Genomic DNA, 25,295 nt, shown 5'->3' on the forward strand with positions numbered 1-25,295 from the left:
AATAAGAATACAGTCATCTTTAGGTTTAATAATAACATTAATAATTTGTCTATTGTTGCCATAGATTAATAAAGCTGAAAGCAATCATGAGTGCTTATGTTTTGACAGTTTTAGCATAGACTATGTATGAAAGCTGGATATGTGAGTGCATTAATCTTTGCAACATTAGTTCATGTAGGCATGACTGATCGATGCAAGGATCAGCATGTTTCCTTCGTCAGCTATGTGTACAATCTATACATCATTCAGGGTATACAATGCAGTGTTTCATAAGGCTGTCAGAAATTTCTCCATTTCAGTATAAAGTCTCAAAGTTATCGACCTCTTCAACACCCAAGTTTTACCTGGTATATCATATGTAGTTGTATTATTATAGCAGGCAATATTTCAACAGACATCCGAACTTTGTAAAGGTGCACATCAGAGCTTCACTTCTCATGTTTGGCTAGCATAATTGGTTCATAGGCACAGCACTGTGTCCAATATTGTTGGAATTCCTAGCTAATTATAAGTTGTTCTTATAACCAGGACATAGTCCAATAGAACAATCAGAGTTTCTTTAGGGTAAGGTTGTTGATTTTTGCTTTTTAATTACGTAAGCACTTTCTTCTGTGTCACTAGTATTTTAGATTTGATAGCCAGAGTCTTCATTTGAATTTGTCTGTTGATTGAGTCTGTTCTCATAAACCTTTTCCCAGTTGATTTTGGGTTCTCTCATTCCTGTAATTAGTTTCCCCATGAGAATCATTGGCCAGAAACATTCTGGTACTCTACCATTGCTCTTCCTTATCACCCTCAATGCTCCTCCACCAGCAATAGTCTGCCTGGATGTAGAAGATCCCTCATACCTGAAGGTGCTCATTTCAATGAAATGGCAATCCATGTAGTGAACGAGTCTTGCCCTGGATTGCCCTGACAACCTTTGGCTGCTTGCCACCATCAAAGGTTTTTGCAATAACTTTTATCTATCTATCTGTTTGTTTGTTTATTTAGAGACAGGGCAGGAATAAGCCCTTCCAGCATTTCCAGTCATGCCACCCAGCAAACTCCAATGTAACCTGTTACGTACCCCGTAACTGGGTTGCCAAATTAGCCGAAATGGATCACTCAGTTGGAGTCTGGGTTACTAGAACTAAGAAAGTTTTATTAAAGAAACAAGCAACACAGTACTCTAATCAAAAGGATAATGAATGCAACAGTTCAGCAATGATAAACATACATGTACACAGAATTCAGATAACAGGATCAATCAAGCTCTATCGTTGTCTAGGGGTAAATGACCAGTTTCAAAGTGACGCAAAGTTCAGTTCAGTTCGCAGTAATCGCTGCCGTGGGAGATGGACAGTGTGGGGGGAAGGAGAGAGAGAGCAAAACGAATGAATATTCAAGGCTTCCACACAGACCTTTGCAGTCAGCTTTCGGGCGAGTCCTTTGTGATGTCATCTGAGGTCACCGACCGTGACCCTCTCCATTTCCAGATACGATCGTTTCTCTGCGGTGAACCTGGCACCCAGGCAAGGGTTGACACACATACCAGGTTCCCGCCGATCGTGCCTTTCCACCCTGTGCGTCTATGGCCTGGTCCCGCAACCGGCCTTCCAAAACTTCCCACCGACTTGTGAGAGACGCACCGCTTCCAGGGTCTCGTTACCTTGGGTGTCGTGTGTGTGTGTCCTGCCTTAGCGAACCTGTCCCTTTTTATCCCCCTGCTGGGGTATTGCCTGTCCATCACTTCAAACAGTTCAGGGTTCAAAGGGTGAGCCGATCTTGACAGCTCTCTCCTTCCGTTAGACTCTCCCGTCCCTTCATTAACATCTCCAAATGCTGCTCCATTGTTTTCCTTATCTCTCTCCTGAAGACAGGTGGCAGACCAACTGCTGATCCCACTGGTGCCAGCACAGGACAGCTACATCTTAATCTATGTGTATTCTTGTCACAAACCCTAGCCTAATCCCAGGACAATTTACAATGACCAATTGACCAACCAACCAGTATCCCTTTGGACTGTGGGGGGTGGGGGGGAACTGGAGCACCCAGAGAAAACCCACACATTCCATGGGGCGAATGTACAGACTCCTTACAGATGACGGTGGAATTAAACCACGATGCCCCCAAGCTGTAATAGCATCGCCTTTTAAATGTCCTGAACTGTCAGATAGATCTAGATTAAAAGAAACATAAAAGTTAGTAATGTAGAAAGAGTTTTTAAAAATCTGGTGTAACTAAAATACCTTAAAATGTAATCGATGAATGATAAATATAAAAATAACACAAAATAAGTAAACCACATGCATTAACTAAAATATTTTAATGAGCTTAGTGATCACCACCATCTTTGTTCCAGCCAGCTTTGACCCACATCATCATTCCTTTATTGCTGTTAAGAGTTTGGCATGTTAGTGTTTCTCCACTGGACCCCCATGGGACTGAGAGCCACTGGCCCTCTCCACACCTACTGGCTGAAAGTAAATTCCATCCACATATTAACCAGAACTTCAAACTGTGCAAAACATGAATAGCGTAGTTAGTAAATGAACCTTTGAGGTATTTTGTATGTATTAACTCATAAGAGTTTGCTACTTTTGCAGGTGCCATTGCCTGGAATGAAATGGGTGGATAACCACAAGGGAGTGTTCAATGTAGAGGTGGTTGCTGTATCTTCCATTCACACCCAGGTGAGAACACAGCTGAAGTTACTTTGCACTTAATTGTAAAAATGAAGTTCTTTTTATGTATGGAGCTCCAAGGATTGAGTTCTGGCTGAAAATTTGGTCTCAAACCATTTCTTTTGTACTAGATGTACAAAATGGTAATTTAATTACCATTAATGGTAATCAAATTAAGTCAAGTCAAATCAACCTTTCTTTTCATTCAGACCATACATCAGGGGTCTCCAACCTTTTTTTGCACTGCGGACCGGCTGACCCGGTGGGGGGGGGGGGGTTGCCAATGGACGAGAGTAGCAGTCAAATACCTTGTGTCTACCCAGAGAAAAACTACAATGACCATGAAGCCTTGCACGGGCACCAGTGCGCATGCGTGTATCTGCCGATTTTTTTTTTTTTCTTTCTTTCTTTTTTCCCCCCTGCAAATCGCTTTGCTGATTCTGTTCGGGAGGTGGGATGATGGTGTTAATCACGACCGGAATATAGGTGATAAGTGGCTAATACTCTCAATTTTGTTTCTCAAAGGATTTATCTAACGAATTTAATATTAAACACAGCGCATATTTTCCTCGCATGAATATAGTGATAAGTCAGTTATCGGGGAGGACAGGGGAGCTTGAAGTAAGTGTTGAACCAACATCCAGTAGAAGTGGTAGAGGCAGGTTTGATATCATTTTTTTTTAAAATTGCATAGGCATATGGACAGGAAAGGAATGGATGGTTATGGGCTGAGTGCAGGTCGGTGGGACTAGGTGAGAGTAGTGTTCGGCACGGACTAGAACGCCTGTTTCCGTGCTGTAATTGTTATGTGGTTATATAAGTTAATTATAAGTCAATAGCATCATAACATTTTAAGTAACATTTGGATATTAAACACACAGCACATATTTTCTCCGTATGAACATATAAAATCATTGCAACACACCAATATCACTGAATCAGTGCCAGCCCTGGGCTTGTTTCCCTGCAACAAGACGGTCCTATCAAGGGGTGATGGGAGACAGCGATACTCGAAGGGGGGTTCCTTATGTCCCGTCTATTCCGCAATTTAGTTTCCGTTGCATTCATTGCAGAAAACTCTGCTTCGCAGAAAAATGTTGGAAATGGAAGCAACGTTTTCAGTGCTTTCATGGCTATCTCAGGATATTCAGCCTTGACTTTGATCCAGAATGCCGGCAGAGATGTTATGTCAAACATACCTTTCAGCCGGCCGTCATTTGCAAGCTTAAGGAGTTGATCTCCTTACCGTGCTGACATGGATGACGGGCGGGTCATGACCTCACATGCGTAATAGCTCAACAGTGGGTGTGACAGAGTATGAGAAAATGTGCAGCTGACTCATATCGCCAAACCATGTCGTTTCCTCGCGGCCTGGTAGCACATGCTTTGCGGCCCGGTGGTTGGGGACCGCTGCCATACATGGATACATTTGACGAGACAGAATTCCTCAGGGGCTGGGGTGCATAACATACATTCAAAATAGCAAGAGAAAACGCACGCGCACACACACACAAACACACACTTACACAAGAAAACACGTGTATAGTCCAAGTTCCTGTTGCTCCAGCTCCTCCAGCTTCTGGCAATCCAGCCTGTACCACTGGAGGGCAGCACTGATGGGAGAGGCAAGCTTCCAGTCAAACACAGACTTGGTTATTTTAAAAGTTAACCAAAAGAATTTTGATACTTCTATATTCCATAGATTTGTGATAGCAGAAGGAAGCAAATTTAATGTATTTTGTAGATGAAGTTTTTGACAGAGGTTCCTGAGTTGCCTGAGGGGTATAGAGATTTTAACTCTTCTAAGAACTACAGATACAGAAACATGTCCGGAAGGAGATGAGCATCCGTGGATCCAGTGACAGAGAAAATGTAATACTAATCCACCAGGAGTGGGACTTAGTTTGCCTGTTTCTCACTTTCAGGTTATGTACTTTTCTGGGGGAAGCTCAATGTTTATTCATTCTCCCTAGTTAACTTTGTTTCTGGGACCACTGTGGCCCACACAGAGATGCTCCTAGAAATCTAGAAAGTACCATTTGGATTTTGACTCAGTGGGAATGGAGGATAAGCAATATATATCCAAATAAGGGTCATTATGAACCAGAACTGGGAAAACAGTGATGTTCAATCCACTTTTACCCTTGATCTTTGCAGGTATTGCACTCTATCAATTTGAAAAATAATCTTGAGGAATCCCTGACAGTGTACATTGTGTATGTTGTAAGTAGTACACTCCACAGCTATAGTGTGCTACTGCTACAGTGAAAGTTTTTACTGCTACTTGTTAATGCAAACTTCATTGTTTTCCACTTCTTGGTGGATTAATGAACAGACTGCTCCATTATCTGAGTAAGTGTGACCTTTGTAATTAGTGCGGACAGTCTAACCTGTTGGAATAAAATGGAGAAGGGTGTTAATGAAACAGCTGAGGATATTTGGGCCTAACACATTTCCTTGGGGAAAATCCTCTTGTAATGTCATAGGCTCAAAGAGCAATACAGCAAAGATGCACGCTATTTGGCCCAATGAGTCCACGTTGACCACACTGCCCACCTAGCTGGTCCTAATTTCCTGAAATCAGCCCATGTCCCTCTCAGCCCCTCTCCTCCATGTATTTATCCAGGTGTATCTTAAATGATAAACACATGGGATTCTGCAGGTGCTGAAAATCCAGAGCAACACACACAAGATGCTAGAGGAACTCAGCGGGTTAGGCATCATCTCTGAAAATGAATAAACAGTGAACGGTTTGGGCCGAGGCCCTTCATCAAGACTGGAAAGAAAGCCGGAATAAGAAGGTTGGCGGGGGGGGGGGGGGGGGGTTGGAATACAACCTAGAAGATGATGGGTGAAGCCAGGTGGGTGGGGGAGGAAGTAAGAATCAGGGAGGTGATAGGTGGAAAATGTAAAGGGCTGCAGAAGGAGGAGTCTGATTGGATAGGAAAGTGGACAGTGGGAGAAAGAGAAAGAAGCGGGGGCAACAGGGTGGAGGTGATAGGCAGGTGAGGAGAGGTGAGAGGGCAGCCAGAGTGGGGAATAGAAAAGGGGAAGGAGGAGGGGGAAAATTACTTGAAGTTATGCCATCAGGTTGAAGGTTTCCTTGATGGACTATGAGGTGTTGCTCCTTCAACCTGAGAGTTGGCAATAGAGGGGGCCATGGTCTGACATGTCAGAATGGGAATGGGGATTGTAATTAAAATGACTAGCCACCAGGAAATCCTGTTTTTTGTGAAAGGAACAAAGGTGCTCAACAAGGCAGTCTCCCAATCAATGTCTGATCTCATCAATGTAAAGAAGGCCATATTGGGAGCATCAGATACCCCAACAAAAATGCAGGTAAAGTGTTGCCTCACCTGGAAGGTCTGTTTGGGGCCCTGAATGGAGGTGAGGGAGGAGGTGAATGGGCAGGTGTGGCACTTCTGCCTGCAGAGAGGAGTGTCAGAAAGGAGAATAGTGGGGGGGGCTGGGGAGACAGACAAATGGACATGGGATTCTGAGAGGGAGCGATCCCTGCAGAAAGCGGAGAGTGTGGAGCAGGTAAATGTGTGTTTAGTGGTAGGATCCCAGTGAATGTATCTTAAATTATACTATTGTACCTGTCTCAACTACTTCCTCTGGCAGCTTATTCCATACACTCACCACTCTCTGCGTGAAAAAGTGGCCCTTCAGGTCATTTTAAACCTTCCTCCTGTCGCTCTAAATCTGTGTCCTCTAGTTTTGGACTTCCCTGTTGTTCTTAAATGCCATCGAGTCATCTTCGACTCATGGCAACCCTATGGATAGTAGCCCTAAATTAGTTTTGATCCTCGCAAAGGCGGCTCATTGTTGATAACGTTGTATTCATAGCTGCCCTTATTGTGTCCATCCATCTGATTGGCAGTCTTCCTCTCTTCTGTTGTCCTTCCACATTGTCGAGCATGATATCCTTTTGAAGGGAGCTGTTTCTTCACGTGATGTGCCCAAAGTATAATAGGCAGAGTCTTGTCGTTTGAGCCTCCAGAGAGGGACTTGGTTTGATCTTGTTGAGGACCAGTTCACTTGTTCTGTGAGAGGTTCACGAGATGAGTAGTACTTTTCTCTAGCACCACAGTTCAAAGGTGTCGATATGCCTCCTACCCTTCCTCTTTACTTTCCAACTTTCGCATCTATATGTCATTGAGAATGCCATCACCTGCACCAATCGAATCTTTGTACGTAGACATAGATTCCTGTTCCTGAGGATCTTCTCTAAATCCTTCATGGCTGCTCTGCCAAGGGCAATTCTTCGTTAGATTTCTTGACTGCTTACTGTTTTGGTGTTATTCATCGATCCAAGTAAGTTGAAACTGTCAACCACTTAAACTTCCTCTCCATTGAGATTGAGATTGAGATTTCTTGTGCCGCCAGCAGTCATAATCTTAGTCTTCTTCAGGTTAAGGTGCAGACCCATCTTGAGGCTATGTTCTTTGATAGTGGCTAGCAGTCATGAGCTACATAGTTGAAGGCCTTATAGTTGATAAAGCATATATAGATGTCCTCCTGGTATTCTTTTGTTTTCTTGAGAATCCATTTCATATCTGCTATGTCTCTTCTTCACCTTCCTTTCCTGAAACCTGCTTGCACTTCAGCAAGCTCCCACTCTAAATACAGGTATCCCCCGCCATCCGAAGGTAGAGCGTTCCTATGAAATGGTTTGTAAGCCGAAATGTTGTAAAGCGAAGAAGCAATTACCATTTATTTATATGGGAAAACTTTATGAGCGTTGGCAGACCCAAAAATAACCTACTAAATCATGCCAAATAACACATAAAACCTAAAATAACAGTAACATATAGTAAAAGCAGGAATGACATGATAAATACACAGCCTATATAAAGTAGAAATACTTTTCCACAATCATTACTGAACTGTTCTCCGTAGCGAAAATCTCACACAAACGTCGTCGGCAGAAAATCTCACGCAAGCGCTGTTGGCAAGAACACTGTCTCCAGTAACCTTTAAGCTATGAAGGTGCCAAATCATACCAAATAACACGTAAAAATACACAGCCAATATAAAGTAGAAATAATGTATGTACAGTGTAGTATCACTTACGGGAACCGGGAAGACAGCGCCGAGCACACTGATGATGGTGTGTTAGACTGAGTCGTTGCAGGTTGGGATGGTGCAGTGGCCCCCACCCTCCAGGCCGCCGAGCAATACGTTGCTGTGAAGCATGCAGGGATGCAGCGGTAGCCGGGAGGCACACAGCACATCTTTAAGAAAAAAGCCGAAATAAGCAAGCTAATTAATTAGGTGCCGCCCGACACGTAATTGTCAGCCCAGATCAGTGCCGATTTCCGATTGCGTCGTCTCTGATCTGGGCCGACAATTACATGTCGGCGGCACCTAATTAATTAGCATGTTTATTTTGGCTTTTTTCCTAAAGATGTGCTGTGTGCCTCCCGGCTACAGTTGCATTCTCTGCGAATCGGTATCTGTCCGTGGCCTGGGGGTTGGGGTGGTGGGACACTGGGGTGTCATCTCGTCATTGTCTGTTTCCATTAGAGTAGGCAGCTTATCTTCTATCTCTGCCCGCCTCGACGTCGAAGGTTGAGGTTCGTCGTCTGCTGTGGCTGATGTGGAAGGCTTGCTTGAATGCTGAGCCTCGCGCATTTTTCTATCACCCAGTTCTTTGTAAGGACTCAAACCATCCTGCAAATATCCCCTAAACCAACGTACCCTTTCAAAATTAAAGTCGTACTTTATCATTACTCATTGTTATCCTTTTTTCTTCCAATTGCATCAGCTCTTCATCTGTCAGTTCTTGGTGATGGGATGCCAAAACCTCTTCAACATCATGTTCGTCAGCTTCCACAAGCCAAACTCACTTAGTCCTTACTTCGTTCACCACGATCGAAACGCTCAATTATGTCTAGTTTTATGCTAAGTGTAACACCCTTACGAGCTCCTTCAGGCTTTTCCAATACCTTAGAACTCTTGCTAACGGCTGCTCACAGGCTCGTGTTTAAGCAATGCAGTTCCGAATCCGGGGGAGAGCGGCTGCTCGGGGCGCGCACTGATTTTTTTTTCGTAACAGTGAAAACACCTTCTGAAAGCAAAAACGGCACTAATGTAGGTCTTTCATAACAGTGAGGTTTCGCAAAGCGAACGTTCGAAAAGCGGGGACACCTGTAAGTTTGAAGTCTTTTCTGAATAATCTTTAGTAAAATCTTGCGGGCATAAGGAATGAAGGTGATTGCACGATAATTTTCACACTCCATCGGATAACTTTTCTTCAATATTGTTGAAAACAGTGATACACTTGGCCACGACATTGTCTTCCAGATCAGCTGACTGAGCAGCGTCAGAACTGCAACAGCTGCGTCTGATTACTGTGGTATTTCAGTTGGGATTCCATCAACTCCAGGTGCTTTGTTCTTTGGTCCAACTTTTAATGTTACTTCAACTTCTTCCTTCATCACCGTCAGCTCCTGGTTGTAAGATGTAAGATAATGCTTCTGATTCTGTTGATCTTTCTGGTACAATGACTCTCAGTGTCATTGTTTGATCTTCTCTGATTTGTTGAGCATGGTGGCACCTTGTGCCTCTTTCAGCATACTCATGCGAGGCTGGAATTTTCTGGTCAGTTCTCGTAGCTTTAAGAAGACTGATCTTGTCCTTCCTTTTTTACTTTACATTTCTACTTCTTCACACACATTATTGTAGTAGTTTTCTTTGGCCTAGTGGAATGTTAGAAAGTTTGATTGAGTACTGTAACTGCTACCTTTTTTCCCTTAGCTTTGGCTTCTTTCCTGTGCGATTTTCAGAGTTTATTCACTCATCCATTTTGGACTCTTCTGCGATTTCACTTTATGCAGAGCCTTTTCACACTTGTCATGTACAGCATTCTTGATACTTCCCCACAATCCTGCTGGTGTCCTATCAGTTGTGTTCGGAGCAGCGAAAGAGTTGTACAGGCCATCTTTGAATTCTGGTGGAATATTTTAAAGATTACACTTTGATATCCTGGTGAAAAGCTTGTGCTTCCTCAAATTTACTTTGAGCTTGCATATTAGTAGTTGATGGCCTGAGCCACAGTCAGTTCCAGGTTTTGTTTTTGTAGGCATCATAGAACTTTTCCATCACTGACTTCTGCAGATATAATCTATCTGGTTCCTGTGTAATCCATTGGGAGAGGTCCAAGTGTACAGTCTGCACTTGTGTCATTGGAAAAACATGTTTGAAATGAACAAGTTGTCAGTTTTGCAGAAGTCGACTAAACGTTGTCCAGCATCGTTTCTGGTACCCAGTCCATATTTCCCCACTTCTTGACCATGCTTTTCACTCCCAACTTTTGCATTGCAATCTCCCATAACTATCAGTATACCTTGTTTGCATGTTCCATCAAGTTCAGCCTGCACTTGCTTATAGAAGTGATCTATTTCACCTTGCTCTGCATCTGTTGGTGCATATGTTTGTTCAGTGGTAATGTTGATCGGTCTTCCTCGTAGATTAATTGAGATTAGGCGATGGCTGACTGCATTGTATTTCAGTACAGCTCCAGCCAGTCTCTTCTTGACTGTGAATGCAACACCATTCCTCCTGTACTTGTCGTTTCCAGCATAGTATATCCAGTGTTGATTAGGCTGGAAGCGTCCCATACCAGTCCACTTCAGTTCGCTGATTCCAAGTAGGTCAATTTCCATTTCATCTTTCACCGTGTCCAGCTTTCCATGATTCATACTACGTATGGTCCATGTACCTAAAATGAACACACCTTTGCAGCCTCTGACCCTCATTTCGTGCCCAGGAACAACAGCAATTGAAGGTGCCGAAGGCATCATACGGTTGGAGACAATCTGCAGATGCTGGAAGTCCAGGAAACACACACACAATGCTGGAGGAACTCAGCAGGCCAGGCAGCGTCTGTGGAAAAAAGTACAGTTGATGTTTCGAGCTGAGACCCTTCCGCAGGTCTGGAGAAAAAAAGCTGAGGAGTCGATTTAAAAGGTGGGGGAGGGGAGAGAGAAACACAAGGTGATAGATGTTTTTGTTAAGGGTTTCCATGGCAAGATACGGAAGTAGATTGCCAGGCCTTTCTTTGCGTTTGTACTGCTGCTGCCCAGGTGGGTGGTTTGTCTTCGTCTGACCGCTGGGCTGACACCTGTCCATCATGGGAGACCCTGCCCTGCCCTGCCAGTAGATGAACTACCGATGGCTTAGCTCTCAGTATCGTTGATGCACACAAGCCCTCGCAGCACGACAAGCTGACAGACCGTGCGAGGGTGGTCTCCCCTACCCTGGGGAAAAGACCGTTACCATCCACGGTACCTATAACTCTCATAATTTTGGGCACTTCTATAAGGTTGCCCCTCATTCTCCTACGTTCCAAGACATATAGACCCAGTCTGTCCAGTCTTTCCCTATAACTCAGCCCATCTGGTTCTGGCAACATCCTTTTAAATCTTTTCTGCACCCCTTGCAATTTATCTCTTTCCTAAACCAGTGTGACCAAAACTGTACACAGTGTTCCAGGTGTGGACACAACTGCAACGTAATGTCTCAGTGCTCTGACTGATGAATGCCGCTTTCAACAAACTTCACATTGTACCATTACACCCCCTAGGGCCCTACCATTCATTATACAAGTCCTACACTGGTTTGACTTGACAAAATGCATTACGTCACACTTACCTGTATTGAAATCCATTTGCTGCTCCTCAGCCCACTTCCATGACTGATCAAGATCCTCTTGTAATCTACAATAACCTTCTTCACTATCAACAACACCTCCTAATTCCATGTCATCAGCAAACTTACTGATCAAGCCTTGTCCATTCACATCCATATCATTTATATAAATAACAAATAACAGGGATCTCAAAACTGACCCTGTGGCATACCACTACACACAGTCCTCCATTCTGAGAAGCAACATTCAGTTTTATAAGCAAAACACTCAAAATGCTGGAGGATTTCAGCAAGCAGGCAGCTCCATGGAGGAGAATAAGCAGTTGACATTTCAGGCTGCAACCCTTCATCAGGAATCAGTCAGAAACGTCAACTGTTTATTCCCCTCCATAGATTCCTCCTGACTTGCTGAGTTCTTCCAGCATGTTTGTGTGTTGCTGAAGATTTCTAGCATCTGCAGAATCTCTTGTGCCTGTTTTCTGAGGCCTCCTTTGTTCTCTACTTAGTCACTTTACTGCCTGTTTTCAGTCCTTGTCCCAGACAAAACTGAAGTCTGCAGTGGTTAGCAGGTTATTACTGAGTGTGCAGTGATGGTGGTGTCTTCATTCATTTCCTGGTAATAATGAGTAATATGAAGTCCTGGATATTAGCTGGGTAGGACTTTTATCAAAAGAACACGTCAATAATGTTCAACTTTGCGCAGACTGGAGATATCGGAATTAATTTTGCTCATTTGAAGATAGGATATTTGAAAAGTTATGGAGAGGTTTAAATGTTGTGAAGAATAAGTACTGTTTTCTTGTTTAGTGAATTGTAAATGTAGGGAAAGACCTTAGGGGGAATTTCTTTACTCAGTAGGTTGTTTGATGTTTAATCTCATAAAAATTATAAGTAGATTCCACTTAATTGGGACACTTCAGGACCAGCACATTTTGGCCCAATTAATTGGCTGCCCCAATTAGCTGAAGTTTCATGGAAATAGTTTTTAAAAAAATGTATTTTTAAAAAACTACCGTTTAACTGAGGAACAAATTATATATTTAAATGAAATACAGAACAAATTAGAACCTTAACAATACTACTACAGTGCTATAAAACTGTAGTTCTTAATAGTTATCGACAGAGGAATTCATCCAGTGTATGCTGCCGTGCTCCTTTGACTGTAAATAAACAAAATCAGTGCAGGTAATAGACTGACTTCATACAATGATTGCATTCTCCAAATCTTCATTTTCATTCTAACATTCAAGATGATTGTTAATTCCTACAAATCTTTCATAGTTACTAACTTTTTGAAGTAATGAAATTGTTCCATTTTCTCTCCTGGCAGTTTCTGACCTCTCCAAGCGTGAATGGTTGAAACCCCAGTGAGCGAAACAGCTCCGATTGTCTTACTGCTCATTTCTCGCCAACTATCAGTGACAAAAATCACTGCTTTTTGAACACAAACACATGTATCGGATGCTATTTAAAAACACTTCAATCTAAGCACGGTGTAGAGTTTAATTGCCATACAAATGCGTGCAACTGGAGCTAGTTAGCATCTTCGGCAACAGTCTCCTGTCCCATTAAGCAGCATAGTGTCCCAAATAAATGAAGGGAACCCTGCCTATTTTCTCGATTAGTTTTTGCTCTTAAAGAGTTATCCCATATAACTGATGGCCTTGATTAACTAATGGTCTAAATAACTGGAATCTACCTATTCTGTTCTCATATGATATCATTCATTGAGACTAGCACACAGAATAGATAATGAATAACATCTAAGATGTTTTAATTTCAAACATATTGTAAATTGTCGAATGGCAACAATTAATATGATTATGATCTTATTTTGCATGTTGATATCTTGTTTCATATACTTTTTGTACTTGCAACCTTGAAACCAGGGTTGAATCTGTTTTTTGTTTAAAGATATGAATTAAATGTTTGTCCCAGGATTCATACCTTGACAAGTTCTTTTCACTGGTCCATGCCCTGGAGGAGCATGCTTTTCCCGTACGGATTGGAGATCTAAGAATTCTGGAGATCGACTTGGAGAATGAGTTGAAGAGCAGTATAGCAGGCCTTAGTTCAGCTCAGCTGGAGCCAGTTGTTCGATTCCTGCATCAGCTACTGGACAAACTTGTTTTGTTGGTTGTGAAGCCCCCAGTAATTGCTGGACAGATTGGTATGTCATTTGCATTATTCTTTATTTTTATATGGACACTTTTGTGGAATAATCATGAGTTTACAGTATTTTTGTTGGCCATGGGCTGTGGTCTTAGCAGACAAATGTACATTCAGACATACTTGTGAATATTTATCAGAAACAACCAATTCCCAAATGTGCAGAATAGTAGGTCTACGCTGACGTAGATATCTTTACCATATAAGCATTAAGTTTGCTACTGTTGGATCGGGGCAAGCAGAAGGAAAAATGGTTGAAGTTTTCCCTCTGGTCACTAAACAATGACTACTGGTGGGATTTGAGCATGCACTCGTGTTTGAATGGATGTTATTCCAATAGTTAATGCCTAATATCCAAGTTTCTACATGAATAATTTTTTAAATTAGCAATACAGAGTGGAGTAGGCCCTTCTGGCTGTTTGAACCACGCCACCCAGGAGCCCCAGACAAACCCGATTAACGCTAACCCAATCACGGGACAATTTATAATGACCAATTAATCTACCCAGTATGCCTTTGGACTGTGGGAGGAAACTGGAAAACCTGGAGAAAATCCACGCATTCCACGGAGAGAATGTACAGAGACTCCTTTCAGAATGGCGCCAGAGTTGAATTCCGAATTTTGGAATGCTCTGAGCTACAATAACATCACGCTAACTGCGACGCTCCCGTGGTGCTGTTCTGGCGTGAAATGTTTGTGTGTGGTGCATCAACATTAGCTAGTGCCTGCAGGTCAAATGCCAGAAAGCATTTTACACGACGGGAAATGTATGTGGCAAAGCTGGTAATGTGTTTCTGGACTTGGGTGTAAATTGGGTTACAGACATCAACGTTCTGAATGAGTTTGTAGAGAGTAAGCCTGCCACAATTGGAATAGTTGTTTCTGCTGATTACACCGAACATTGTAGAGGTGTAAGTAGTGAAAAGGCCACAGGCTATGGGTGTGGAGGTAGAAACATTTTTGTAAGAATATCTTTGATACGGCAAGACCAAGGTTACAGTTGGGGTATGTTGTAAAGGTTATCTTGTTGATGGCTAATGGAGGCAGAGAGATGGAGGAAAGAGCATTCAGACAAAGGAATGAGAAAAAGTACAGACTGCAGAACTGTTGGATATGCAGGTCAGGACACTATGAAGCTGTAGGATAACCTAGCAGGTCATGCTGCAATCATGAAGAGAGAAAAACTGGGCTAATATTGTAAATGGATAACTTACAGCAGTATTGACCAGTTTTGATGCAGACAGAGTTGCTAGATAGAATTTGATATTAAGTTTGGAAGGTTGCAATGTGCCTGAACGGAAAGGGAGATACTGTTCGTCAAGCTTACATTGGACCTCGTTATAACAATGCGTGGGGATCAGAGCGAGAGTGGAGGCAGAATTTAAATGGCAGGCGATAAGGAGCTCTGAGTCAACTTTGAGGACTGAATGCTGAAGCCCTGCAGAGTAGTCACCCAAACTGTGTTTACTTTCTCCACTATGGAGGAGACCACATTGTGAACATTGAATGCAGTTCACTAGACAGGAAGAGCAGGTAAAATCTGCAGGCATGACCTAAGTGTTCCATGCCAGCCTCTTTAATTCTCCATACCCACTCTGACCTTCCAGGTGTTAAAGGTTAAATTGCAACTTTGTGTTTTATGATTGTAAATTGATATATACCATTTTTTCTTTCAGTAAACATGGGACAGCCATCTTTCGAAGCAATGACATCCATTGTGAACAGATTGCATAAGAATTTGGAAACAAGCCAGGACCAGCATGGCAGAAACAATTTGTTGGCATCCTACATTTACTATGTTTTCCGTCTTCCAAGCACAGAGTCAACCCCTTCGTCACCAGGTCTGAATAAAGTCTCACTTTCTTCAGATTCCATAACTCACTTGATTAGTAGGTTTATTCTTTCAAGAATAATTACTTCAATTCTATTCTTGGGTTTTTTTTTTACAGCCAATATACATCTATGTACCATTCGATAAAAGAATCATACAGATATGTGGCTGATGTTACACTTAGTTTTGAGAATGAGAAAGGATTAATTAATAAAGAATCAACATATAAATTAGGAGGACACACAAAATGTTGGCATTCATTGTGAGAGGATCCTGGTGAAACTGCATTGTGTATGATTCTTGTGGCTATGTAACATGGGAGGGGGTAAAATGAGGATTTACTGGATTGATTCCTGGGTTTGTGGGGATTGCCCTCAAAGGAGAAATTAAACAGACTGGGCCCATACCCTCAAATTTATAAGAAAGAGAGGAGTTCATTGAAATACTTCAAATTTTTAAAGGGCCTTGTCATGGCAGATGCAGTGATGGTTCACCTGGCTGCCATGTCTAGAATTTCTAGCTGTTTGAGAGCAATCTCCACAAACTCAGGAATCAATCCATTTGGACTAGAGGATGATGTTATTCTTCTTCCAGAATGTACTAAATACTTAAAGTTATCTACTCAGTCTAGCTGTGGAGACTGAGTATAGACCTGACGGAAATCAGTATTCTTCAGCATATTAGAAGAGTCAAGTGATATGGGATTAATACAGGGGAGTGGTGCTGAGACTTGCACTTTTCACTTCTTGTGTTCTTGTGAGGCTGTGACTATACTGAACAGACATTTTAAATCATCCCTAGTGCCCTAGTAAGGTAAAATCGACCTATTAAAACATGATATCCATTTTTTAAATTATTGGGCTCTGGCCGAGGACTTTGTCACCCTGGCAGTTAATTATGGCTTTCAGTTAATAACTTAATTTGTTATTTCTTATTTGTCACTTTTGTGTTCCAGTCTTCTTATAGAACATTTTAAAAACCCCTCTTCAGTTAGTCCCTAATAACAGATTTTTCCAGGCCCACCTCTCTTTCACTGGACATCTTGACTGGAGTTGGTGTTACAAGAAGCTTGATTGTAATTAATATCTCCCTGGTTGTCTTTCTGACAAGAGAGAAGTCAAAATTTCAAAAATTTTGCAGTTACTTTACAATAACTAAAGAGTTGACTGATTGAATCTAAATGTAATCAATTCTCATTATTTAATAGTTCATAAAATGTTCAATAGTTTGACTATTTATCCTTGTATTTCCACGATGACCAACTTTTTCTTCCTATCCTGTATTATATGTTCCTTTTAAAACCAAATTCCCTAGTCTTTTGGTGTGTGACATGTGCAAAACTGTCTGCCGAACCTTGTTTATACCTTGTCTTTGATTATTTTTGCCAGATTGAGATCTTGTCTTGCAGTGCATCTGAATTTAGGCAGGGCTTCAATCTGCACATACTGCTTATGATTAACTTCTTGCTGCAGGACCTGGTGGCTGTGTGTTGGGGGGATCTATGCATTATGCTACTATGGCGCGTTCAGTGGCACGGCTAGCCAGCCTGAGCCTCAGTCGGTCCAGAAGTCTCAGTAACAGCAACCCTGACATCTCCGGTACTCCAGCCTCACCCGATGATGAAGTTAGGACAATTATTGGCAGCAAGGTAAACAGTTTCTTTTCATTATTGACATGATATTTGTAATGAGGATTTAAACTTTATATAGTGTTCAGTCTGAATTCATTCATCATTATTTCCTGTGTAGACTTTGTTCCAGTGTCATGAAACCATATTCTATTTAACAATAGTTAGTTTGTGTGTTGTTTTTAATATCCTGCATCTAATTGACTTGTTCCTCAGTGGGTCAAGCAGCATCTGTGAAACACTATTAATCTTCTGGCAGGACTGGGAAAGGTTAGAAATGAACCAAGTTTTAAATTGCAGAGAAAACAAAGGGGAGAGCTGTGATAAAGTGGAGACCGAAGGAGATAACTTGAGTCATTAAGTCTGTTTCTCATTTCACATATGCTGCTTGATTTGATGTGTATTTCCAACATTTTCTGTTGTATCTCATATTCTGACTGTCAGTCATGTTATGTATTTGACATACTTTTCTGTCTAACACCAGCATTTGGATTAATTAATTACATTTGTTAACTCCATAACTCTGTGGTTAAAATCGTGTTGCATAGTGTTGATCTATCTTAATGGAGATGTTTAAATACTTAAACAGCTTTGCAAATAAAATCATTATTTTCCTGATGCTCCTGTTGTGTTCTGCAATTTCATCCCTCTGCTTCTTTTCAATTATGATGTCCTAGTGGATCAGATCGAATTGAACTGACTAGTTTCAGACTAGGTTTGGAAAATTTTATCAGTATTTTATACTGAGTTAGCCTCTTGTAACTTGTAAGGAACCTTTTGTTGTTCTTTTGGGGAAAAAGGTGAAAGTCAGTGCCATTGTTCTGATCATTGTGTAATGGCCCAGGCTGGAAAGTGTATACTTCTGGGCATTACAGCAGTAGTGCTTGTAATTCACAGCATTAAGTTATGTAATTCTGCTTTGTTGCTCTTTACCTTCAACCTTCACAGTCAAAAATAAAGAGCGATTATTCCCAGTTGTGTAAAATCATACACTAGAAACGATCAATATCTTGAGATGAGGATGGGAGAAAAATATATCTTTATTAGATTAATCTGAGATGGACTTCTACAAATTTAATTTCCTTGTAACTTGTATGCTTTTGGAGAAATTTAGGGAATATCCAGCTAAATAGTTTAAATTCGCTTTTCCCTTTGCTTCGTTCACCTGCTTAGGGACTAGATCGTTCCAATTCCTGGGTTAATGCTGGTGACCCAACTGTCCCATGGAGAAGCCCCCCCAGATCAAGCACTGAAGTGATGCAGGTTGTTTCAGATGCTAATATATCTCTTTTAGGATATTATTTTACAAATCAGTTTTCTTTCACTTACTTCCATCTCTCATTCTTTGTTTATTTTGTTTACTTTAGACAAAGCCTTTGAGTTTCAATGGTGCTTGCCTATGATTAATTTATTTCTTGTAAAGTTATCAGCCAACTTTTTTTTTCAGCCATTTCCCATAGCTTTAAGCCTAAGTGCCCGTGCATGTGATTAAAATGCATGTGATACATGGTACATCAAGACATGATTGCATATGTTTCAAATGTATGTATTGTCACAATTATGAATTTCTGGTTATAGGCCGAGTAGCAGTCCTTACTTAATTCTGAAATATGTTTCATTGTATATTCAGTAAATTAATTTATGTCTACTTGTGCTGTTCCGCAAAATGTTGAAATTTTTCTGAACTTGCAAGTGCCTTTTATTTATTGTATATGTACCAGTGCTTGTTGGGGACATGGTCTCAAACCTGACTCATGTAAATGGTGTGCAATGCTCCAGGTATTTCTCTAACTCACTTCAGTGGTGTACAGTGCTCTTCTGGAATTAATTCATGTTCTTGAAAGAAGGGAGTAATTTTATTGTTGCCTAATAGACATTATTTAAACTCAAGGGGTATTAAACATTGCTCATGCAGCATATACATTTGTCATCATTACCATCATTGAGGGAAAAATCACAAAAATTGCATGATTTATTTTGTCACATTATCCAGCATCTCTGTGTGTTTAGGAGAGTCTCACCACTGCAGAATTTAAATATATACATATTCTCCAGATTACAAATCTATAGAAAACCAACAGGGATCAATTCAGGAAAGCTATGTTGTTGGCCTTGGTCAAATACTGTCCGCTAGCAGCTTGTTTTATTATCACCAAAGGAGATGATACCAGACCTTGGGATGGTGTTAAAGATAAAAAGACGTAAACCTCAAAATCGAGTTGCAGGAAAGAGTGTGGATTATTTCTGATAGGAATGTCTTTGAAAATTCACTGCTTGTACATCCAGCCAATTTCCCTGTCTGTTGTGCTCGTTATGCTGACAAAAATGTTACTATCAGTAAAATTGTGCTGACTCTGCTCATCATACAATGACTTTCCAAGTTATATGTTCCTGGTAAGTGGAAGTAAAAACTGAGACAGGCAAAAAATTTTACAGTTTAGAAGTTCTGGTTTGGATTAAGGAATTAAGGAGGAAGAGAAAAGATTGATAATGTATTTGGCTGAAGATACAGAAAATGCTGGAAATACTTACTAGGTCAGACAGCAACAGTGGAAGGGAAACATTTAATGTTTCAGGGATAATGGCTTTACATCAGAACAGGAAATATGGAAAAACAAGCTATGGAGTTTTTAAGTTATGGAAATGGGGGAAGGATGGAGGCAAAGGGGATGTCTCTGGTAGAGTAAAGACCACTGGAATTCAGGTGATACATATGCTTGTAGGGACTGTCTAAGAGAGGGTGTAAGTGTCCAGTCATATCTGAAAAGCAATCAATGCAGATGCTGGAAATTTTGGGGAAAAAATAAAACAGAAAATGCTGGAAACAGGCAGCATTTTAAATGAGATTGTTTTAAGTCAGAACTGGGGAAGAGAAAACAATGAGACATAAAAGTGTAGATGATGGAATCTGGAGCACCAACAATTCGCTGGAGGCACATAGTGGGTTGGGCAGCAGCTGTTGGGAGCAAGGAATTGTCAGTATCATGGATCGAACCCTGCTCAGGACTGAGAGAATGGAGACGAAAGGCAGCCATTATGAAGAGGAGATCTAGAGTAGGTGATCAGAGAACTGAGGAGGGGTGAAGGATGACGGACAAATGGAGGCAGGTAGGGGATGGAAAGCGGTGGAAATGAGAGAGACAGGTGGATGACCACTTGAGGCAGACAGCAAAAAGGTAAGTGGGCTGAGGTGGAGTGAGGGTTGGGTGAAGCTAGGAGGATGATTAGTGGAGAAAATGATGTGAGAAGGGGACGTTGTTGGAGGTGAAGGAGCAAATCAAGGAATGAGAAAGACTGGTCTTTTTGAGAGACTGGAAGAGGAAGGGAAGGTGTTGTGTCTATTAAGGGTATTTTGTGCAGATTGCAGAACTTATAGATAATGGTTTGTTGAATGCTTGTCTTAGTTAAGAAGAGTTTGGTGAGAGCAGAAGGGCAGTGAAGTGTTAAGTATTTCCTGAATTTATTTCAGATTTTCAGTATCTGCTGTGTTTTAGTTACTATAGAAGTATTATTAAAGCAAGTTCTAGAAAGTTTGATATACAGCAAATGGGATTGGAGGTGAGAGAAAAGGAGGATTATCTGTGTGTTTTATTTTTTAAAAATACTGCTTATTGGATCTAGCTGAACTGAGAGAGAAAGAATAAAATTAGATTGACACCAAAATTAATCAGAAGATGATAGACTCAACCCAGAACAAGCAAGGAAAATGATAAAGAAGTATTTGGTTGTGTATTTGTAGGGAACTTATACAAAAATTACTATGCCTTGATTTTCCACCCCTTTGAAAGATGATTAACATTTTCAATTAAAAACAACTTTGTGTAAAACACATGGTAGGTCTTAAACACATTAAGGCCTTGATCTGCTGTAGTCTTACTTTCAGGGATAAACGTTGATAACCCTTGTTAGGGATGTGAAACTACAATCACTTCAGGTTTTAATTTCATTGCAGCCATTATGTGCTTCCAACTGCTGTGTGTTGAAATTAATATGTTCATTTGTGCCTCGTCTTCCATCACCAATCTGTTGCCAACATTCATTCCACTCCATAGGCTATGGATCGAAGTAATCGCATGTCATCGCATACCGAGAGTACAAGTTTCTTACAAACGTTAACGGGACGATTGCCAACTAAGAAGGTAGCGCACGGTACTGTTGTGTGAGCCACATAAGGAATGTTGGATAAATGTACTCCAGGAAGTCTTGAACATCGTCTCTAATTCTACTTTTTCAAATTTAGGAGATTCCAAGTCAGACCCAGATCAAGTTAGGCTTTGTGGGAGAATTTTCTGCAGAATCTATGGGCTAAAGTGTCCATACCCAGTTTGTGTGTTACCCAATGCCTAGTTGTCACAGTGAGTGTTATAGTAATCACTAGTTTGGCTTAGCCTGATTTAGTTCATACAAAGTTGCAGACCCCTTTAGGCATAATAATAGTTTTTTTTTAAATCTGAGATCTAGTTGTATGACCCCATTGCATTTACAACTTGTTATTAATATTACCACATTTCATAGGCTTTGATAGACTCAACTACTGTAATTATTAATAGTGACAAAGTTCGTATGACATTCCATTGAACTATTTTCACATTTGTAGTAGAAGGTTTTGGTTTCCAAGAGATTTAAGTTTGCAATAAGAGTGATTGAAATTTGTTCAGAAAGCTTTAACAGTTAAATACCATCCTCTGCAAAGGGGGAGAATTTACTTTTTAGGTAGACAGGGATGGTAGATCTCTCATGGTATTTTTTTCCCTCTCAAATCATAGTTCCATCCTGGATCTGCTGTGAAATGGCTGATCTCTATAATAAAGTCACCATCTGGTTGCAACCAGTTTAGATCTGGCAGCATTAATACATTACTCCTCACTTAAAAATAGCATGTTGGTTGAAGTTTTAATGCATACTGTGTTGTGTGGTTTGTGTAACATAGCTATTGCACGAGGAGCTGGCCTTGCAGTGGGTGGTGAGCAGTGGGGGTGTGCGTGAATCTGCCATCCATCAAGCCTGGTTCTTCTTTGAGTTAATGGTGAGTGAAATAGACGCCAAGCAAAAGCCCTGTGGAAAAACTAGCTCTAAGTTTTAAAATTCTGCTCATGGGTGTTGAAGAGTTCATTCTTAGTTGAAGTAAACTTTGTGGAGAAGATCGTATTCTGGATTTTGCAGATCTGAGCTTTGAAACAACCCCTGATTCTTTCTTCCACCTGAACCACAATTTTCACATTCGTACTCCACTTCAGGTTCCACTTCTTCTAAGCAACCAAGTGTAAAAAAGTGAGCATGAAATATACAAAAGAAACTCATTTTGAGATGTATTACTGAAAAATGGATTATTAGTCATTTGGCACGGAAACAGGCCTTTTGGATCATCGTGTGTATGCTGAAAATCAAGAACCCATCTTTACTAATCCCATTTACCAGTATTTACATAATATTTTCTATCATGCCCTGATGAGTCAAGCTCTTGTCTGGATACTTAAATATATACGGATCTGTGCTTTCACCACCCCTCTCAGGTAGTATGTTCTAGATTTCAGCCAACCTCTTGCTGAAACGATAATTTCTCTGAAACCCCTACAACTGCCATTCTTTGCCCTCTAGTTTTAGGCATTCTGTTTTCCTTTAAAAGAACATAGAACATTACAGCATAGTACAGGCCCTGCAGCCATGATGTTGTGCTGACCTTTTAACTTGCTCTAAGATCAATCTAAACCTTCCCTCCCAAATAGCCCTCCAATTTTCCTTCATCCATGTTCTCTAACTGTCCCTACCATCATCCATAAACCCACCACTCTCTGTGTAAAAATCTACCTCTTGACATCCCCCTCCCTATACTTTCCTTCAATTACATAAAATTATGTCCCTTTATATTGGCCATTCATGCCCTGAGAAGACTTCAGGACAATCCAATTGATTTTTGTAAGATTGTGATGGGATTTGACAAAGTGCTTGTAGGGAAATTGTCTTATTTCACATTTAATTATCAAGAAACTTTTTTTTCTTCTGCAATCCCTTCAGAAAATTAGTAAAATAATAGAATAAGTTTCAAGGGATGTTAATGAAAGTAGAGAAATGAAGAAAATAAATAGATCTGCTGTTGATGAAGAAACAAATTGGAAAAAAATGTAAGGTAAATAAATATGAATTAGAATCAAAAGAGAGGAACCATTGAATCCAAGTAATGTTTTGATAATTCCAAAATTCAGGTTTCTAATTACGCTGTTTGGCACTCAATGTACAGTGGCATGCAAAAGTTTAGGCACCCCTGGTCAGAGTTTCTGTTACTGTGAATAGCTAAGTGAATAAAAGATGACCTGATTTCCAAAAGGCATAAAATTAAAGATGACACATTCTTTAATATTTTAAGCAAGATTACTTTTTTATTTCCATCTTTCACAGTATCAAAGTAACAAAAAAGGGAAAGGGACTGAAGCAAAAGTTTGGGCACTCTGCATGGCAGTACTTAGTAACACCCCCTTTGGCAAGTATCACAGCTTGTAAATGCTTTTTGTAACCAGCTAAGAGTCTTTCAATTCTTGTTTTGAGGGTTTTTGCCCATTCCTCCTTGCAAAAGGCTTCTAGTTCTATGAGACTCTTGGTCTGTCTTGCATGCACTGCTCTTTTGAGGTCTGTCCACAGATTTTCGATGGTGTTTAGTTTGGGGGACCGTGAGGGCCATGGCAAAACCTTCAGCTTGAGCCCCTTGAGGTAGTCCATTGTGGATTTTGAGGTGTGTTTAGGATAATTATCCTGTTGTAGAAGCCATCCTCTTTTCATCTTCAGCTTTTTTACAGACGGTGTGATGTCTGCTTCCAGAATTTGCTGGTATTTAATTGAATTCATTCTTCCCTCTACCAGTGAAATGTTCCCCATGCCACTGGCTGCAACACAAACCCAAAGCATGACCGATCCACCCCATGCTTAACTGTTGGAGAGGGGTTCTTTTCATGAAATTCTTCACCCTTTTTTCTCCAAACATACCTTTGCTCATGGTGGCCAAAAAGTTCTATTCAAAAAGTTCAAAGGAACATCTAAACAAGCCTGATGCATTTTGGAAACAAGTCCTGTGGATTGATGAAATTAAAATAGAACTTTTTGGCCGCAATGAGCAAAGGTATGTTTGGAGAAAAAAGGGTGCAGAATTTCATGAAAAGAACACCTCTCCAACTGTTAAGCACGGGGGTGGATCGATCATGCTTTGGGCTTGTGTTGCAGCCGGTGGCACAGGGAGCATTTCACTGGTAGAGGGAAGAATGAATCCAATTAAGTACCAGCAAATTCTGGAAGCAAACATCACACTGTCTATAAAAAAGCTGAAAATGAAAAGAGGATGGCTTCTGCAACAGAATGATGAACACACCTCAAAATCCACAATGAACTACCTCAAGAGGCGCAAGCTGAAGGTTTTGCCATTCCCCTCACAATCCCCTGACCTAAACATCATCGAAAATCTGTGGATAGACCTCAAAAGAGCAATGCATGCAAGACGGCCCAGAAGTCTCACAGAACTAGAAGCCTTTTGCAAGGGAGAATGGGCGAAAATCCTGCAAACAAGAATTGAAGGACTCTTAGTTGGCTACGGAAAGCGTTTACAAGCTGCGATACTTGCCAAAGGGGGTGTTACTAAGTACTGATCATGCAGGGTGCCCAAACTTTTGCTTCGGGCCCTTTCCTTTTTTGTTATTTTGAAACTGTAAAAGGTGGAAATAAAAAAATAATCTTGCTTAAAATATTAAAGAAATGTGTCATCTTTAACCTTTTGGCAATCAGTTCATCTTATACTCACTTAGCTATTTACAGTGACAGAAATTTTAACCGGGGTGCCCAAACTTTTGCATGCCACTGTATAGGGCTGAAAGCACCCTGACAATTCTTCCTTTAAAATTATTAATATATCTGGGAGTAATGCTATGTTTAATGTGTTGTTGAACAGGTAAAAAGTATGGTGCACCATTTATATTTTTCTGACAAACTTGATATCCCGAGGAAAGCGCGATTTCCTGAGAGGTTCATGGACGACATTGCTGCGCTGGTTAGCATGATTGCAGGTGATATAGTTACAAGATTTCAGAAGGTAATGACTCAATTCATTCTTATTTCAGTATTCAGTTGCTTCAATGTCCGAATGTGAAAGAATCAAATTCAGACTTGGTTCTGTGCCTCTTTGGCCAATCTCAGTTAAGTCAGTGGAAAGTTCATAGTCTAAAGGGAAGAAAAGGAAAATATAGTTTTTGTTTTTCATTGTTACCTCAAGTTCTGGGTGAAGGTAAGGCAACAACATAATATGGATTTTGTTACGATTGCACTCCCAGCTTTTCACAGTTGAGCAGACAACCTAAGTAGATGTAT

At 40.8% G+C, this 25,295-nt stretch overlaps 1 protein-coding gene across 12 annotated transcripts in view; it reads left to right on the top strand.

The window, feature by feature from the left end:
* The window catches only part of dock7 (dedicator of cytokinesis 7), a 183,674-nt gene that overhangs the window by 88,574 nt on the left and 69,805 nt on the right, over positions 1-25,295 (top strand). For 11 of the 12 annotated variants that reach the window (XM_072273927.1, XM_072273915.1, XM_072273918.1 and 8 more), the window contains 7 exons: positions 2,589-2,675; positions 13,260-13,491; positions 15,168-15,332; positions 16,795-16,970; positions 21,002-21,088; positions 21,880-21,975; positions 24,880-25,020. In XM_072273927.1, the coding sequence (XP_072130028.1) occupies positions 2,589-2,675; positions 13,260-13,491; positions 15,168-15,332; positions 16,795-16,970; positions 21,002-21,088; positions 21,880-21,975; positions 24,880-25,020 (984 nt within the window). Of the gene's footprint in view, positions 1-2,588; positions 2,676-13,259; positions 13,492-15,167; positions 15,333-16,794; positions 16,971-18,122; positions 18,213-21,001; positions 21,089-21,879; positions 21,976-24,879; positions 25,021-25,295 lie in introns of all 12 variants that reach the window. The other variant, XM_072273929.1, reaches the window with a different exon arrangement.

The sequence above is a fragment of the Mobula birostris genome, chromosome 12, assembly GCF_030028105.1.
Source record: "Mobula birostris isolate sMobBir1 chromosome 12, sMobBir1.hap1, whole genome shotgun sequence".
Taxonomy (NCBI): Eukaryota; Metazoa; Chordata; class Chondrichthyes; order Myliobatiformes; family Myliobatidae; genus Mobula; species Mobula birostris.